The 19,825-nt window shown below is 43.2% G+C and overlaps 1 protein-coding gene across 2 annotated transcripts in view; it reads left to right on the top strand.

The window, feature by feature from the left end:
- The first annotated feature begins 953 nt into the window (after positions 1–953).
- SPNS2 (SPNS lysolipid transporter 2, sphingosine-1-phosphate) overlaps positions 954–19,825 on the top strand; it is a 272,325-nt gene continuing 253,453 nt past the window's right edge. For both annotated transcript variants that reach the window (XM_063953718.1, XM_063953717.1), the window contains exon 1: positions 954–1,558. In XM_063953718.1, the coding sequence (XP_063809788.1) occupies positions 1,288–1,558 (271 nt within the window). In that variant the 5' untranslated portion in view covers positions 954–1,287. The remainder of the gene's footprint in view (positions 1,559–19,825) is intronic.

The following is a 19,825-nucleotide window of genomic DNA, read 5'->3' as shown; positions in this document are numbered from 1 at the left end:
TATGCTGACCTCCCTTTAATAACTGGGATATATTTATTAGCTGTTATACAACATTCCGTAATATGCTCTATTATTAACTCAACACGTTGTGAGGACATAAATACAACTGTACATTAAACAGTGCATTAAGGAGGAGAGGCAAATACATTATGTGCCATTGATATATATTAATGCCATTGACATACAGTATACATCCAAATAAGCACCCTACCCCTAGGAGCTAACACTCCTTAGCGTTAGTATGTGTACTACAAACTTTGGTCTAATGAAATAAAAGCAGAGGGGGGTTTAATATTCACTGAAGTCTGTCTCGTTTAGAAACTATTATCATACTTATAGCAAATGTAGGAGGTACAGCAGATGAGGAAAGCAGAGCTCTCTGCACAGGACTGCCATTATAATGTGCTACATCCGCTCACTGGGCACTACTACTTGCATTGCACAGCGTGTGTATAGCGATAATCAGATCTCCTGCAGTCACACACACAAGTGCTGGCCACATAATTACATCTACATTAATGAGCTCCTGAAAACACTTCTTAATGAAGTGTACACACAAATGCGCTGCTGTAATTAGCTCTCGGTGATTGGAATAGCGCGGGCAGCCAGGGGGAACACATGATTTATACCTCGGTGATCAGACACATGTGACATCACTGACATGTATGATTATATATGTAGCATTTGCAGCTGGCTAGGCAGTGCTTCAGCTGAGGATGTGGCAGTAGAACACACAGCCCTGGCATCTGTTAATGAATAAATACACACAACATGACACCCGCTGTCCCCACAGCTCACTAGTGAGATGCTGCGATGGGAGAGCCGCAGGGACATTGGTAACCAGGGAGAGGTGAGCGGCGGGACAGCCAGAAGCCCGCACGGCGAGTGATGGAATGGGCGGGCAGGCCGGCAGGTGGCGCTGTGCTGCATGGTGCTGATGAGGATAATGGGATTATTACTAGCCCGACAATAGTAAGAATCAGGTGTCGGCGGCTCCTTCTTTAGGACTGTGCTATATACAGGGCGGCGCTTCCCCCGCCCGGAGTGTCCGCTCCCCCCTCCCCGTCCACACACACACACCTCTCTGCAGTACAGAGGGGCAGGGGGAGGACGCTACCCAGAAGGAGCTGTCAGACAAGGCACCGGGAGATGTGCTGCTGAAGCCCCCGGTCACCCACAGCCCGGCTGCAGCTCTGTTCCATGCACTGAGGCGCCGCACGGAGAGGCAACGTGAGTCTCCTACATCCCGCTGCCCGGGATCACTGGCGGAGCTCCGGGCAGCAGCTGATGATGTGCCTGGAGAGTGATGGAGCGGGCACGGGTGACAGCAGCCAGGACTGCATCCCGGGAGCGGGGGATGGGGGGCTGGAGACACTCTCGGGGAGGATGAACCCCGTCACCGCCGTGCTGGATATGAAATCCCCAGAGATGGAGAGCCCCAGCAGCAAGCCTGCACTCGCCCAGAAAGCCCTCAATGCGAGGAGAGCCAGAGTGGCAGCGGCGGGCATACTCAGTGTGGGCAACGTGCTCAACTACCTGGACAGGTACACGGTGGCAGGTGAGGATACCCCCGGTGCCCGCTATATTCCCGTATCACCGCTACATCCCATTGTCATAGAGATGCTGGGTGCGCTGTACTGGCTATTGCCTGGGACCAGCTAGTGTACATGCCCTGAGATCTGTCACACTGAGCAGCACTGCACAGCAGCCACCAACTCACCGGAGTACTATACACAGCATATACTCTCTCCTTATAGTATACACTGCATATACTCTCTCCCTTATAGTGTACACTGCATATACTCTCTCCTTATAGTGTACACTGCATATATTCTCTCCTTATAGTGTACACTGCATATACTCTCTCCCTTATAGTGTACACCTCATATACTCTCTCCTTATAGTATACATTGCATGTACTCTCTCCTTATAGTGTACACTGCATATACTCTCTCCTTATAGTGTACACTGCATATACTCTCTCCCTTAGTGTACACTGCATATACTCTCTCCCTTATAGTGTACACTGCATATACTCTCTCTTATAGTGTACACTGCATATACTCTCTCCCTTATAGTGTCCACTGCATATACTTTCTCCTTAGTGTACACTGCATATACTCTCTCCTTAGTGTACACTGCATATACTCTCTCCCTTGTAGTGTACACTGCATATACTCTCTCCCTTGTAGTGTACACTGCATATACTCTCTCCCTTGTAGTGTACACTGCATATACTCTCTCCCTTGTAGTGTACACTGCATATACTCTGTCCCTATGGCAAAACAGTGTATGCTCTATATAGTGTGTACACAGCATATAATGTCTTCAGTCCCTACAGTGTACACAGCATATACTGTCCCTATAGCATACATAACATATACAGTATACTTTGTTTCTAGCTAAATTGTGCCATAATCACATTTCCACATGCATACTTGTGTGCAGTACCCTTTATTAAAGGCAATGCTCATTTAACAAGTATTCACATGGCACAAAAAAGGTGATGTACAGTGTAAGCAGTAATAAGATAGCTCACTACAGAATACTGTACTTTGCTTTTTGTCTTATTATGTTTTCATTTTCAGTAGGAATTACAAATAAACCAAATAGTCATTAACTTTGGGTTCAGCAAATAAGGCAGTTTTTGGGTTATTGCAAAAATGAGATCCATGTTGATCAGTTTGACTGTTCTGTTAATAATTGTACTATACGTTTATAACATTATAGACTACAATTGAATTTATTAGTCAGGGCACCTGTAATTGGTTTTGTTATCTCAAGTAGTGAATAGCATTCAACAATTGGCCTGAAAGACCCTTCAAGGTCATATGTAAACTCATTTCAGAATTTTTATTTCATGTGGCATATTCTATTTACAGTGATAGATTAGTATGCATGCACAATTATATTCTGCTCTAAAACAATAAGTTTATTATATAAGAAATTCCTTCTCAGATTAATGTATAATTTTAAATGGTTGTTTGACTATTGGTGTAATCTATCATAAAAACATAGGTTTTATCAACATTTACTAAATTCACATTATAGTACAATAAATAATGCAGATAATGCCGTGTGCTTTGTTGTATTTGTTGCCACACAAATATGAACAGCTTGTGTGAAAAGTGACATGATAAAGTCTGTTTTTTGTTAGTTTTGCAGAGTATCCAAAGCGCTATGCTATTATTATTATTATTATTATTATTATTATTATTTGTGTTTCGACCTTAGAACATTATTTTCTTATAAGCTTAATTTCCTAGCACAATGTTTGCTGATAATTTCTGCTACTTTGTATGGTACCCCAATGTGCAGAATACATATTTGCATATGTTTAAATTTGTAGTTTTTTTTTTTTTTTTTTTCCCTGCCATTTTATAACCGGTTTAAAAGAGATTTAATTTTAAAATCTACAAAGGCTGGTTGACTTCAGTAGATGTTGTGAATTCATTTACCAATCATTGGGGGTAATTCAGACCTGATCGTAGATGTGCAAAAAATGCACATCTACGATCAAATTCTTAGACATGCCAGGGGTCGCCCAGCACAGGGCAAGTCCACCCCACATACCTGATCCAGCCCCCCCTCCCCTGCAGACATGTGAAAGCATCGCATGGCTGTGATACTTTCGTATGTTTAGGGTAGCCCTCTGCCTACACAGCCTAGCAGAGAAGGCAGTCGGCTACCCGCCATGTTAAGGGTCGCAGCGACTGCGTGTGATGTCAAGCAGCTGCTGCGACCTGCCCCAACAGCTGTTCGGACATGCCTCCGTTGTGTGGATCGCACCCCTTAAATGGAGCGTCGACGCCCACATAACCCGGCATTGACACCTCATTCCCGCCCATCCCAAAAGGTCTTAAACTGCGTTCTGACGAGAACGCAGTTTAGGACCTTGCACATGCCCGTACTGGCATACGCGCATGTGCAAAAATGGACCCATAAGCCAGGAGTGCTCCACGTCACCCACCCTGCACCCCGTACTGCTGACTGTCAACACCATATTTATGGCGCTCTCCTCGGGGGCTGTGCATTCAGACTAGTTGGTGACTGGTTTAAGTCTCTTATCTACATCCAAAGAGCGTGCCGGAAGTATGGCGTGATGCTTGTGCAGAACATGGCAAATCCACTGGCACAGCACCACAGTCCTTGATATCTTCTGCGCAGGAGCTTGTGCTGTATTTCATGGTGGGCACAAGCAACTTGAACATGGATCCATAAATACTCAAACCGCCTATGAGTGGAATATTGTGTGTTTCGGGAGTGTTGGCTAACCTTCAAATGTGGCCACATGAAATACTTGGATCTCAAAAATATCTCAAGAGTTTTTACAGTATATAACCCAGATGAGATCCTGCCCCATCCCATGGGAGTATGGGTGTGCGCTAGAGAGCAGACCACAAGGATGTAATAATGTGTTTCTCAAGTCATGTGTTGCTGCATGATTTTGATTTAACTATACAGCCATGGTGACAAACCATGACAAAGCTGTAGCAGTTCTATACTGTTCCTGGTAACAGTTTACTGTATCTGCAAATGATTCTATCATGTAGTGATGTAATCTCCTAGGTTAGGTCACTCCTCTCATATACCCAAGGTAATATATATAGGTGCATATACACAGTCTTAAATCACTATTTCATATGTTGTACCAGTAAGTGTGTTGTTAAACATACACCAGTTTAGACGCCAGTAAAGTGCTTGAGTATAAGTGCTTGAGTATACTTGGATAACAAATGATTTTGACTCACCTGATAGCATTAGCAAGCAGTGTATTGCCTGGGGCTTATGAATACCTATATATAGGTTATGTCACCACGTACAGAGACAGTTTTTTATTTTGTATAGTAGTGAATTCAATTGTATTTGGGAAGAGGGAAGATTTGGGAAACTAGCATAATGGAAAAACAAGCAGAAATCTGCCTGACCCTAATAGACTGTGTATGAATATAGGACTAAGGAGAGTATTGTGTTAACAGTTGTAATGGCAATCCGGTTATCCTGCTTTAAGTAGCATTCTAACCTTGTCTACATGCCAGTGCCTGCATTACAGGTGACATTGTCCCTGTCCATTTTAGTGGCCGTCTTCCATTTACCCTTTCCCAGGAGCTAATTTACAAAGTGCACTGTGGGCTTTATTCAGGATTGTTAGCGAACCAAAAAAGTTAGCAATTGGGCAAACCATGTTGCACTGCAGGTGGGGCAGATGTAACATGTGCAGAGAGAGTTAGATTTGGGTGGGATGTGTTCAAACTGAAATCTGAATTGCAGTGTAGAAATGAAGCAGCCAGAATGCAGTGGCTTTGCATTAATACGTCTACATGTTTTTCCCAGAGCATGCCGAGAAGCTTGCTAACTCCATGAGGGCACAAACTCCCTCAATAAACTAAAAAAACTGCAAGGATTGTGGAGAAATCTGAAGCCGTAACTTCTCATGTGTAATTCCTACTCCTGTGCTTGTGGGACTTCTATTCTGGGAGATCAGAAGACACCAGAGCAGAGGTCAGGGTGGCAAGGCCAGGGAGTATGTTGACCCAATTCTTAGGAACATGCAGCGGGAAAGGGTGGGCATGATATCACCGTTCATAGGAACTTGCATTATAGAGCCCTTGCTCCACCTGTTCGATTAGAAAAGAAGATGTTATCCAGGATGATGTCTTGCTCTTCCTTGAGTTCAGGAGAACTCCCTAAATTTATTGGCAAGTGGGTTGTAAACCATTCAGCCCAACATCATACTACTTTATACTCTTTTCAGCTTTTCTAGTAAAAACTGTATTGTTTAGCCCAGAGTTTCCAAAATTCCACTATTCCAGTCCAGGTTTTAACTGATAACCATGCTTGAGTCCAGATGTTAAACCAAACTGACTGAGGTACTAATTAAGTCACCTGTACTCAAGCATGGATAAACTTAAAGCTACAGAAAGAATATGTATCAAGCGCTTCTCCACTAAGGTACAATCTATAAAATCACTGTTCGTGCACAATAAATAATCAGTTCATACTACACAAAGTTCCTAGAATAGTCCATAAGACGGAAAGTTAGCCTCCTGCAATGCAGGGTATTTTTCTTATATATTCAGGGTATGCTTCAACACATATAAACTAATTGGTGTCACAGCGTCTCCAAATACATTAGAAAAGGGAACATGCCACAGCATAATGGATAATGGATAAAAAAAGGGGTATACAAATGAATAAATAAACAAATGATAAAAAGAATTAAAGTAACGCGTTTCAACTCCTCAAAGTCTTTATCAAGGAGACACCTTGACAAAGATTTGAAAGAGTTGAGAAGCATTAGTGTAATCTGGAGGAGCTGATGCCACAGAAGACGCTGGGATATTACCTTTTTCTCAAAAGGTCTTTTATGGTACGCTGCCACTTTACCCGTGGTTTTAATTATTTTTATGATTTGTTTATTCACTTGTATGCTCCCCCCCCCCCCCCCCCTTTTTATTTTTGATCCACAAATAAATATGATGGTATTATGCCAGTGGTTCTCAAACTCGGTCCTCAGGACCCCACACAGTGCATGTTTTGCAGGTAACCCAGCTGGTGCTCAGGTGTATTATTTACTCACTGACACATTTTAAAAGGTCCACAGGTGGAAATAATAATTTCACTTGTGATTCTGTGAGGAGACCTGCAAAACATGCACTGTGTGGGGTCCTGAGGACCGAGTTTGAGAACCTGTGCATTATGCTATGGGCCCCCAAATATGCAGAAAGATGGATGGAACATGCATCCCACGGTGTCTGCGTACAGGGTCACAGGACTAATTGACCCACTATGACTGTGGAATATATTGGGATTCCTGGATGGTTACTGTGAGTTGGTTAAACAGATGCGCAAAGATATTGCGTTTGATGGGTGTGTTATTGGAATGTCGCAGGAGTGGTTGTGAACTCTGTTTCTTTATTACGTACATTGGTGGCCATACTCTGACTGAGATTATGCAACTAGCATGGTGCTACTAATAGTTGCGACTGCAAACACACAAGTGGGCATCCAAGTCTTTGCGCATTCAGACGCACATTTGTACACCGGAGGAAGGGCTCATCCAGTACTAGCATTAGCATAAAGTCCAGAATTGACTACAACAAAAGACACTAAAGCGATCGCAGCGGCATGTGACATTGTGAACGTCAATATCATGAATGTCGATATTCCGAACATGTCGTCATTATGCTGTAAACATTTTGAATCCTTGTGATTGTCCCCAAATATACCACGCTGGTGTGCCTACTCCATACATTACAAGGAAAGCACCCTCCCTTCCTAGTCCTGGGCTTTTGCACAAATACTGCTATCTTTACTCTGCAAAAAGTGTTGTACCTAGGTGCACTTGCGCAGACTAGGTGCGTTACGGGACCAAAGGTCATTTGGTGTGTTGCTTTGACTGTTTTGTGAATTACTACAGTGTATACAAAGATGAAGAATGATGAGGGACAGGCCACTGATAGTTGGAACATACGTTGATGACTGCTGATTGGCTTCTTTATGTTCCTTGCACATTATTGGCCAAATACAATATTTTGCAGATATATTTTGCAGCAATATAACTATTTTTCTATCATCGTTAATTGTATATTTAACAATATTTTACTGCCACAATTAACAACAAAAACTAGAAAAATATTTTGGTATACTTCTAAAAAGAAAATATGCTTTATTTTACTGATAAAGCAATTTTTTTATGTATTGCCACTGCTACCTCCATCCCTACATGGCTGTAGTAATTGTAGAGTAGATTGATTTACAATTACCACCACTGTAAATCTCCAATGGGTTTAAATTATTCTGCAAATAGTTGAAATTTTGCTGAATTTTAGAATCCGTCAAATAATTTTGTCAATCTCAAGCTGTCACAGGGGACTAAAGCTAGCCATACACCTTACAATTATTTGTCCATCCATATAAGTAGTTGGCTGGTTGGAACAAAAATCTAGTAATGACAATTGACCGCTTGCTCCCAAATGTTGGAAAAGGACAAAGATGGATGTTCAGACAATTGGTTAAATCAAATGTATTTAACCAATTTGTCTGACAGTTTTCGTTTGTTTTCCAGTATTTGAGAGCAAATGTTGGACTATCAATGCTTTACCTTGTGCCTGATTACAACTTTGACATGTTAGCAAATACATTAGAATGGAATGAGACAGTGCCTTAACTTGTAGCACAACAGGAACCTGACACGAATATCTGGATGTTGTCTTCCAATATATGTCATTCAGATATTGTATACAGTATATACATTGTGTGATGCTATTACTTCCACAATTATACACAATGTTTTTATTTGTACAAATAGTGTGTGTGTGTGTGTGTGTGTGTGTGTGTATGTATATATATATATATATATATATATATATATATATATATATATATATATATATATATATATAGTACAGAATATACATGCATGTGTATAAGTAACTTATATTATTACACATAAGTATGTGTGTTGTAGTTGCCCTCCAACCGAAATATCTATCAGAGGAAATTTGTGGTACATGTAATTGTCAGTGGTTTTCTATACCAATCTTACCCTTTTATTTGCCAACCACAGTCCTCAAGGCACACTGACTGTCCAGGTTTTAGGGATAGCAATACTTCAGCACAGGTAACTTAATTAGTACCTCAGTTATTTTTATCTAACCATCTGTGCTTTATTATTGATGTCCTTTAAAACCTGCACTGAAGTGGTTTTGTGGACTTTATTTTAACACTGCTTTAGAGAGTGTGGTAAGTAGAGATGAGCGCCGGAAATTTTTCGGGTTTTGTGTTTTGGTTTTGGGTTCGGTTCCGCGGCCGTGTTTTGGGTTCGACCGCGTTTTGGCAAAACCTCACCGAATTTTTTTTGTCGGATTCGGGTGTGTTTTGGATTCGGGTGTTTTTTAAAAAAAACCCTAAAAAACAGCTTAAATCATAGAATTTGGGGGTAATTTTGATCCCAAAGTATTATTAACCTCAAAAAACATAATTTACACTCATTTTCAGCCTATTCTGAACACATCACACCTCACAATATTATTTTTAGTCCTAAAATTTGCACCGAGGTCGCTGTGTGAGTAAGATAAGCGACCCTAGTGGCCGACACAAACACCGGGCCCATCTAGGAGTGGCACTGCAGTGTCACGCACGATGGCCCTTCCAAAAAACCCTCCCCAAACAGCACATGACGCAAAGAAAAAAAGAGGCGCAATGAGGTAGCTGTGTGAGTAAGATTAGCGACCCTAGTGGCCGACACAAACACCGGGCCCATCTAGGAGTGGCACTGCAGTGTCACGCAGGATGTCCCTTCCAAAAAACCCTCCCCAATCAGCACATGATGCAAAGAAAAAGAAAAGAAAAAAGAGGTGCAAGATGGAATTATCCTTGGGCCCTCCCACCCACCCTTATGTTGTATAAACAAAACAGGACATGCACACTTTAACCAACCCATCATTTCAGTGACAGGGTCTGCCACACGACTGTGACTGATATGACGGGTTGGTTTGGACCCCCCCCAAAAAAGAAGCAATTAATCTCTCCTTGCACAAACTGGCTCTACAGAGGCAAGATGTCCACCTCATCTTCACCCTCCGATATATCACCGTGTACATCCCCCTCCTCACAGATTATCAATTCGTCCCCACTGGAATCCACCATCTCAGCTCCCTGTGTACTTTGTGGAGGCAATTGCTGCTGGTCAATGTCTCCGCGGAGGAATTGATTATAATTCATTTTAATGAACATCATCTTCTCCACATTTTCTGGATGTAACCTCGTACGCCGATTGCTGACAAGGTGAGCGGCGGCACTAAACACTCTTTCGGAGTACACACTTGTGGGAGGGCAACTTAGGTAGAATAAAGCCAGTTTGTGCAAGGGCCTCCAAATTGCCTCTTTTTCCTGCCAGTATAAGTACGGACTGTGTGACGTGCCTACTTGGATGCGGTCACTCATATAATCCTCCACCATTCTATCAATGTTGAGAGAATCATATGCAGTGACAGTAGACGACATGTCCGTAATCGTTGTCAGGTCCTTCAGTCCGGACCAGATGTCAGCATCAGCAGTCGCTCCAGACTGCCCTGCATCACCGCCAGCGGGTGGGCTCGGAATTCTGAGCCTTTTCCTCGCACCCCCAGTTGCGGGAGAATGTGAAGGAGGAGATGTTGACAGGTCGCGTTCCGCTTGACTTGACAATTTTGTCACCAGCAGGTCTTTCAACCCCAGCAGACCTGTGTCTGCCGGAAAGAGAGATCCAAGGTAGGCTTTAAATCTAGGATCGAGCACGGTGGCCAAAATGTAGTGCTCTGATTTCAACAGATTGACCACCCGTGAATCCTTGTTAAGCGAATTAAGGGCTGCATCCACAAGTCCCACATGCCTAGCGGAATCGCTCCGTGTTAGCTCCTTCTTCAATGCCTCCAGCTTCTTCTGCAAAAGCCTGATGAGGGGAATGACCTGACTCAGGCTGGCAGTGTCTGAACTGACTTCACGTGTGGCAAGTTCAAAGGGCATCAGAACCTTGCACAACGTTGAAATCATTCTCCACTGCACTTGAGACAGGTGCATTCCATCTCCTATATCGTGCTCAATTGTATAGGCTTGAATGGCCTTTTGCTGCTCCTCCAACCTCTGAAGCATATAGAGGGTTGAATTCCACCTCGTTACCACTTCTTGCTTCAGATGATGGCAGGGCAGGTTCAGTAGTTTTTGGTGGTGCTCCAGTCTTCTGTACGTGGTGCCTGTACGCCGAAAGTGTCCCGCAATTTTTCTGGCCACCGACAGCATCTCTTGCACGCCCCTGTCGTTTTTTAAAAAATTCTGCACCACCAAATTCAAGGTATGTGCAAAACATGGGACGTGCTGGAATTTGCCCATATTTAATGCACACACAATATTGCTGGCGTTGTCCGATGCCACAAATCCACAGGAGAGTCCAATTGGGGTAAGCCATTCCGCGATGATCTTCCTCAGTTGCCGTAAGAGGTTTTCAGCTGTGTGCGTATTCTGGAAAGCGGTGATACAAAGCGTAGCCTGCCTAGGAAAGAGTTGGCGTTTGCGAGATGCTGCTACTGGTGCCGCCGCTGCTGTTCTTGCGGCGGGAGTCCATACATCTACCCAGTGGGCTGTCACAGTCATATAGTCCTGACCCTGCCCTGCTCCACTTGTCCACATGTCCGTGGTTAAGTGGACATTGGGTACAACTGCATTTTTTAGGACACTGGTGAGTCTTTTTCTGACGTCCGTGTACATTCTCGGTATCGCCTGCCTAGAGAAGTGGAACCTAGATGGTATTTGGTAACGGGGGCACACTGCCTCAATAAATTGTCTAGTTCCCTGTGAACTAACGGCGGATACCGGACGCACGTCTAACACCAACATAGTTGTCAAGGACTCAGTTATCCGCTTTGCAGTAGGATGACTGCTGTGATATTTCATCTTCCTCGCAAAGGACTGTTGAACAGTCAATTGCTTACTGGAAGTAGTACAAGTGGGCTTACGACTTCCCCTCTGGGATGACCATCGACTCCCAGCGGCAACAACAGCAGCGCCAGCAGCAGTAGGCGTTACACGCAAGGATGCATCGGAGGAATCCCAGGCAGGAGAGGACTCGTCAGACTTGCCAGTGACATGGCCTGCAGGACTATTGGCATTCCTGGGGAAGGAGGAAATTGACACTGAGGGAGTTGGTGGGGTGGTTTGCGTGAGCTTGGTTACAAGAGGAAGGGATTTACTGGTCAGTGGACTGCTTCCGCTGTCACCCAAAGTTTTTGAACTTGTCACTGACTTATTATGAATGCGCTGCAGGTGACGTATAAGGGAGGATGTTCCGAGGTGGTTAACGTCCTTACCCCTACTTATTACAGCTTGACAAAGGGAACACACGGCTTGACACCTGTTGTCCGCATTTCTGGTGAAATACCTCCACACCGAAGAGCTGATTTTTTTGGTATTTTCACCTGGCATGTCAACGGCCATATTCCTCCCACGGACAACAGGTGTCTCCCCGGGTGCCTGACTTAAACAAACCACCTCACCATCAGAATCCTCCTGGTCAATTTCCTCCCCAGCGCCAGCAACACCCATATCCTCCTCATCCTGGTGTACTTCAACACTGACATCTTCAATCTGACTATCAGGAACTGGACTGCGGGTGCTCCTTCCAGCACTTGCAGGGGGCATGCAAATAGTGGAAGGCGCATGCTCTTCACGTCCAGTGTTGGGAAGGTCAGGCATCGCAAACGACACAATTGGACTCTCCTTGTGGATTTGGGATTTCAAAGAACGCACAGTTCTTTGCGGTGCTTTTGCCAGCTTGAGTCTTTTCAGTTTTCTAGCGAGAGGCTGAGTGCTTCCATCCTCATGTGAAGCTGAACCACTAGCCATGAACATAGGCCAGGGCCTCAGCCGTTCCTTGCCACTCCGTGTGGTAAATGGCATATTGGCAAGTTTACGCTTCTCCTCCGACAATTTTATTTTAGGTTTTGGAGTCCTTTTTTTTCTGATATTTGGTGTTTTGGATTTGACATGCTCTGTACTATGACATTGGGCATCGGCCTTGGCAGACGACGTTGCTGGCATTTCATCGTCTCGGCCATGACTAGTGGCAGCAGCTTCAGCACGAGGTGGAAGTGGATCTTGATCTTTCCCTAATTTTGGAACCTCAACTTTTTTGTTCTCCATATTTTATAGGCAGAACTAAAAGGCACCTCAGGTAAACAATGGAGATGGATGGATTGGATACTAGTATACAATTATGGACGGACTGCCACGGTTAGGTGGTATAAAAAAACCACGGTTAGGTGGTATATATTATAATAATAATACAATTATGGATGGACGGACTGCCTGCCGACTGCCGACACAGAGGTAGCCACAGCCGTGAACTACCGCACTGTACACTGGTTGATAAAGAGATAGTAGTATACTCGTAACAACTAGTATGACACTATGACGACGGTATAAAGAATGAAAAAAAAACCACGGTTAGGTGGTATATATTATAATAATAATACAATTATGGATGGACGGACTGCCTGCCGACTGCCGACACAGAGGTAGCCACAGCCGTGAACTACCGCACTGTACACTGGTTGATAAAGAGATAGTAGTATACTCGTAACAACTAGTATGACACTATGACGACGGTATAAAGAATGAAAAAAAAACCACGGTTAGGTGGTATATATTATAATAATAATACAATTATGGATGGACGGACTGCCTGCCGACTGCCGACACAGAGGTAGCCACAGCCGTGAACTACCGCACTGTACACTGGTTGATAAAGAGATAGTAGTATACTCGTAACAATTAGGATGACACTATGACGGTATAAAGAATGAAAAAAAAACCACGGTTAGGTGGTAGGTATATAATAATAAATAATACAATTCTGGTCGGACGGACTGCCTGCCGTGTGCCGACACAGAGGTAGCCACAGCCGTGAACTACCGCACTGTACACTGGTTGATAAAGAGATAGTAGTATACTCGTAACAATTAGGATGACACTATGACGGTATAAAGAATGAAAAAAAAACCACGGTTAGGTGGTAGGTATATAATAATAAATAATACAATTCTGGTCGGACGGACTGCCTGCCGTGTGCCGACACAGAGGTAGCCACAGCCGTGAACTACCGCACTGTACACTGGTTGATAAAGAGATAGTAGTATACTCGTAACAATTAGGATGACACTATGACGGTATAAAGAATGAAAAAAAAACCACGGTTAGGTGGTAGGTATATAATAATAAATAATACAATTCTGGTCGGACGGACTGCCTGCCGTGTGCCGACACAGAGGTAGCCACAGCCGTGAACTACCGCACTGTACACTGGTTGATAAAGAGATAGTAGTATACTCGTAACAATTAGGATGACACTATGACGGTATAAAGAATGAAAAAAAACCACGGTTAGGTGGTAGGTATATAATAATAAATAATACAATTCTGGTCGGACGGACTGCCTGCCGTGTGCCGACACAGAGGTAGCCACAGCCGTGAACTACCGCACTGTACTGTGTCTGCTGCTAATATAGACTGGTTGATATTTAAAGAGATATTAGTAGTATACAACAATACTATACTGGTGGTCAGGCACTGGTCACCACTCCTGCAGCAAAAGTGTGCACTGTTAATTAATATAATTGTACTCCTGGCTCCTGCTAACAACCTGCAGTGCTCCCCAGTCTCCCCCACAATTAATTATAAGCTTTTAATTTATACATTGATGACTGTGCAGCACACTGGGCTGAGCTGAGTGCACACAGACTGAGTCACACTGTGTGACTGACTGTGCTGTGTATCGTTTTTTTTTTCAGGCAGAGAACGGATATAGCAGAGAGAAGTGAACGGATATATTATATTAAATAAAAGTTAACTAGCAACTGCACTGGTCACTGACTGTGGTAAACTAACTCTGTCTGCGACTCTGCACAATCTCTCTCTATCTAATCTATCTATCTCTATTCTAATGGAGAGGACGCCAGACACGTCCTCTCCCTATCAATCTCAATGCACGAGTGAAAATGGCGGCGACGCGCGGCTCCTTATATAGAATCCGAGTCTCGCGATAGAATCCGAGCCTCGCGAGAATCCGACAGCGTCATGATGACGTTCGGGCGCGCTCGGGTTAACCGAGCAAGGCGGGAAGATCCGAGTCGCTCGGACCCGTGGAAAAAAAAGTGAAGTTCGTGCGGGTTCGGATTCAAAGAAACCGAACCCGCTCATCTCTAGTGGTAAGTAGTCCTTTTTCCCCATAGTTTATCACTATAGCCCATGCACTGTAGTTGTTCAGGAATGGTTTGATCAACATGACAGAGTTCAAGGTATTGCCTTGGCCTCCAAATTCCACATATCTCAGTCTGATCGAACATCTGTGGGATGTGCTGGAATAACAAGTCCGAGTCATGGAGGCTCCACCTTGCAAATTTCAGGACTTAAACATGTTAACGTCTTGGTGCCAGATATCACAGGATACCTTCAGACATCTTATGGAGTAAATTCCTCGATTGATCAGAGCTGTTTTGGCGGCACAAGGGGGACCCACACATTATTAGGCAGTTGGTTTTAATGTTACGGCTGATATAAATAAAGCATAGTAATAATACCAAGTACAGGTTGAGTATCCCATATCCAAATATTCCGAAATACGGAATATTCTGAAATACAGAATTTTTTGAGTGAGATAGTGAAACCTTTGTTTTCTGGTGGCTCAATATACACACTTTGTTTAATACACAGTTATTAAAAATATTGTATTTAAATGACCTTCAGGCTGTGTGTATAAGGCGTGTATGAATCATAAATGCATTCTATGCTTAGACTTGGGTCAAATCACCATGATATCTCATTATAGTATGCAATTATTTCAAAGTACGGAAAAATCCTATATCCAAAATACTTCTGGTCCCAAGCATTTTGGATAAGGGATACTCAACCTGTATATCAAGTCTGTAGCTAAAGAATAGCAGTAATTTTTATAAATAGTCTATTAAGTTAAAAACAAAATGACACATTTGTAGAATGCTCATGTATTCAACCACATGAATTGCACAATTACTCAGTTTTGCCAGGATGACATTAAAGTTTACAAAATGGGCATACAAATTCTGGAATCTTGTATCGTATATGCATTATGCACAAAATAAAAAAAAGAACTTTCCCAGTAATCTCACTTCCTTACAGTAAAAAATAACTGTGTTTAGTCTGCAGTCAATAAACCAGATATACATTACCACATTCTGCTCTATGGGGGTTATTCAGAGTTGGTTGCAGATTTTGCTATTGCAGCAAAATCTGTGAACACTAAAATCACATGCACATGGCAAGGTCACCCAGCATGTGTAGCTCCCCTCATGGGGGTAAATTTACTAAGATGGGAGTTGTATTTAAGATGGGATGTTACCCATAGCAACCAATCAGAATCTACTTCTCATTTATCTAGCACCTTCTAGAAGATAATACCTGTGATCTGATTGGTTGCTATGGGCAACATCCCATCTCAAATACAACTCCCATCTTAGTAAATTTACCCCATGATGTGATCACAATTCAGTTGCGATCGCATAAAACAGAGGTAGACCCTTGCCTACGCTACAAGGCTGCGTATACAGGCAGTCCGGTGCCATGTTTCAACTCGCAAGAAACGCATGCAACGTCATTGGGCCGCCCCAAAAGTGGCCATGACACATCTGTGTTTCTTTCTTGTTCTCCTCTCCCCCCAACGCCGCATTGCTGGCCCCAGACGCCTGTCAATCATGATGCGATTGCATCTTTTTTTTTTTTTATGCAATCACATCATGGTAGCCTGCGTGCCTAGACGAGAGTACCACGGTCTTCAGAGCAATCACAGCCATAGCATCAGCTCTGAATAAGGCCCTATGTGCACAATGTAACTGTAACTATTCTCTACACATAGAAAGAACAAAACACAGCTGACTCTTCTGTAGTTGTTTTTAAGAGAACCTGGCCTTTGCTATTGTTGGTTTCCACAGTAACAAGCTGGTGATTCTTTCTCAAACGTTCATTTTGCCCTTTTCCTTAGGGTATTATTGACTGTATCATAATTGTACATCTAGGGATCTCCAAGAAATGTATTGTGAGTTCATTTGTTAGTTGTTAATTTGGCATATATGTTTTCTACTATATATTTACTATTATATTGTATTGTATATAGTTGTTGCTGTTGTACCGGACTATTGGGGATATTCAATTTGACCCGAAAAGACATCTGGAGTAAAAACCCCCGATGTTTCTTCGGGTGCTGCGGTCGGGCTATTTAATTTGCTCGGCCGGTAAAACCTGCATTTTCATCCGTAAACACACAGGTTCAGTGAAACCTGTGTGTTTTCGGGTGAAATAGCCCCGTTTTCGGGCAAGCAAAACCGCCGATAAGCCGCTGCACGCGCCGGCTTATCGGGGCCAATTAAATAGCCCCCGACGCCGATACTTATCACCCGGCACCCTCGGGACAAATTGAATACCCCTGTATATCTTATCAGTGAATATTTCACTTTTATTAATAGAATATATAGTATGATATTAATATCTTATTTCATGCACAATATTGGTTATCATTTGTCTATGGTAATATGTATGTACAGGTCATGTTACTTTGGGATCCACCTGTTAGATTATAACTTAAAATTATTAGCACCAGTGGCGGCTCAGAGGTGGGGCTGCAGCGCAGTCTAACATTTAAATAGAGGAACCACACCAACTGCCACCCCAAACGCTGCCAAACATCGCCTGCCAGGACTCACTGGCAGTTGGTGTGGCTCCCCTGTTTGAATTCTGGACTAGGCTGCAGCCCCAATTCTAGAGTGGCTGCCACTGATTAGCACACATTATGATTCACAATAAATAATGTACATTACAACAGAGGCGTCACCAGGTCTGGAGACATCCTGTGAACACTCTATATCCCCCCACGTCTGAAAAGGGGATGTGACCTGACATAAAGGTGCATGGCCTCATGGGAATCCCAATTACATCACTCCGGGAGCGTGCCCAACTTCCCCAGAGATGCTGGGCTGCCCCTAGAAACTAGTGCCTGTACTGTCGGCTCCACCTCTGTGACAGGAGCCAAGTACTGCAGGAGAATGTCACACTGGGCAGGAGACTGTCACACTAGAGCATTCCCAGGAGCGGCCTGCACCCTCATAGTGACGCCACTCTATTACAACTATACAGTAGGGTAGAGAAGAGACCCTTTCAAAATCTTGTACAGTATATGAATAACACAGGACATATCAGACATACAATGACACTGAAGTGGTTATTACAACTTGTAATGATATGGTAGCGGCACTGTTGAGACCTTTCAGCATATCACAAATGACACCAGTCTGCTTCTTTTCCAGTGCATTAGCAGGGCATCTCTGTGCCCCGAGATGGCATATCCAACCCCCAAAACATGTGATGTCATGATCTCACACAGCTGTATGATGACTTTTGGGCTTGTCCTTATTGTGCACCCTGCAGCTTTCCATATAATACAAAGTACAAAAGGTGGTGGGGTGCTGTCTGGGTTAGCAGCTGTGCCACCCACTTTTGCCTTGTGCCCTGGGAAGTGGCATTGGTTAAACACCTTTCATTGTGGCCTTGATTTTGACAAATCACGGATCAATACATGTACCCCTACGTATGAGATTATTTGCCTGAATTCATGCAAGGCAGTTAACTGAAGGAGCTCATCACATGAGAAGGTGGCTTAAATATCACTTCTGTAGCAGATGAGATACTGTAGGCCACAATGACTTACAAGACAAGTGATCTATGGCCCTCATTCAGACCTGGTCACAAGCACGCGATTTTTGCACTGCTGCGACCAGGTAATCGCCGCCTACAGGGGGAGGGGGTAATCGGTGTGCAGGGGTGCGAATGAATGTGCAGAGAGCTGCACAAACCAAAGTTTGTGCAGTCTTTGCACAGCCCAATACTTACTCAGCCGCTGCGACGATCCGGACTGATGTTGACATCGGAAACCCTCCTTCCGAACGGCTAGGCACGCCTGCGTTCTCCCGGACACTCCTTAAAAACGGTCAGTTACCATCCACAAACGGCCTCTTTCTGTAAATCTTCATGCGATCGCTTTCTTTGTAAAATCCGTCGCTGTCTGGCGATCCCCATCACCGGCGGCTGACGTGCCTGCGCATTGCGGTGCATGCACAGTTCAGACACCGCTGCAAAAAAAGCTAGTGTGCCATCGGGTCTGAATGAGGACCTATGTCATTTGATCAATCTCTTGCAGTTGCATATCTAAAAATCACCGGTGTAGTCTAGCTCTAAAATGGGTTGGCTTGATATTTTTTTTTTTTTTTGTAGCTGCTGAACAGGTCTTCATCCTGATTGGCTGTATAAAGCCTGTGTGTTTAGATCCACCATATGGATGTATTTTGTCTTTAAATATGCTACAAATCCTTTCAAGTATTTATTTTAGATCATAGATCTTATTCCACGAGCCAAGTAATCTTTTCTAAGAACAAAGTCTGTATGCATGATCATGGCTAATGCTATCACTTGCAGCACTTTCTTTTACGTGCAGGGAATATGATGTGGAGATAAAGAGATTTTGAGAGTACCAGCTATAAGTATTCATATTTTAGTAGGTAAATAAAACGTTTGTTACCTCGGCATAATACGATGACATTTTCCTTATACATCACAAGGAAGTGGAATAATTAGGCCACAGTTTCTCTATACAGTACATTAGGTAAGGACTATACATCATAAGAAAGGAATGTTTTTTTTTTTTTCTTAAGTATGTGGAATGTGTTTTCAGAATATTTTAATCACCTGTGACTCGCCTGTCTATACTTAGCTATGTCTTTTGTAAGAACCAGTTAGAAAGTCAAGTGTTAATATAATAGTATTATTATTATTATTATTATTATTATTATTATTATTATTATTATCTTAAAAATGGTCAGACTTGTCTGTTTAAACAATTACAGATATGATTCCATTGATTTGCATAAAGAGTGAAAGAGACAGAACTTGTCTAGCACTGTCTCAGCATTAACTCTCAGCAATTCAGAACATCCATAACAGGCAGGACCACATTCCATATAAGCATGGTTAAGTGGCCAGTTCAAGTCCTTGAGTAAACTAGTGTAGTCTGAATTTGGATGTGAAACTGGGCGGGAACTTACTTCTGCAAACTCCCATTATGAGTAATAAATGAGGCTATAATCTGTGTTGGACCAGGGCAGGACAGACTCACAAGGGAAACTGATGAAATGGGTCCATTTAATGGCACAGCCACCACTAAGTAGAGGCACATTGCTGGAGGGGATGTGCTCACCCTGTGGAATGGCCA

Source organism: Pseudophryne corroboree, chromosome 2 (genome assembly GCF_028390025.1).
Source record: "Pseudophryne corroboree isolate aPseCor3 chromosome 2, aPseCor3.hap2, whole genome shotgun sequence".
NCBI classification, from domain to species: Eukaryota; Metazoa; Chordata; class Amphibia; order Anura; family Myobatrachidae; genus Pseudophryne; species Pseudophryne corroboree.
The sequence above is the reverse complement of the archived record's forward strand: the minus strand, read 5'-3'. Positions and strand labels throughout refer to the sequence as shown.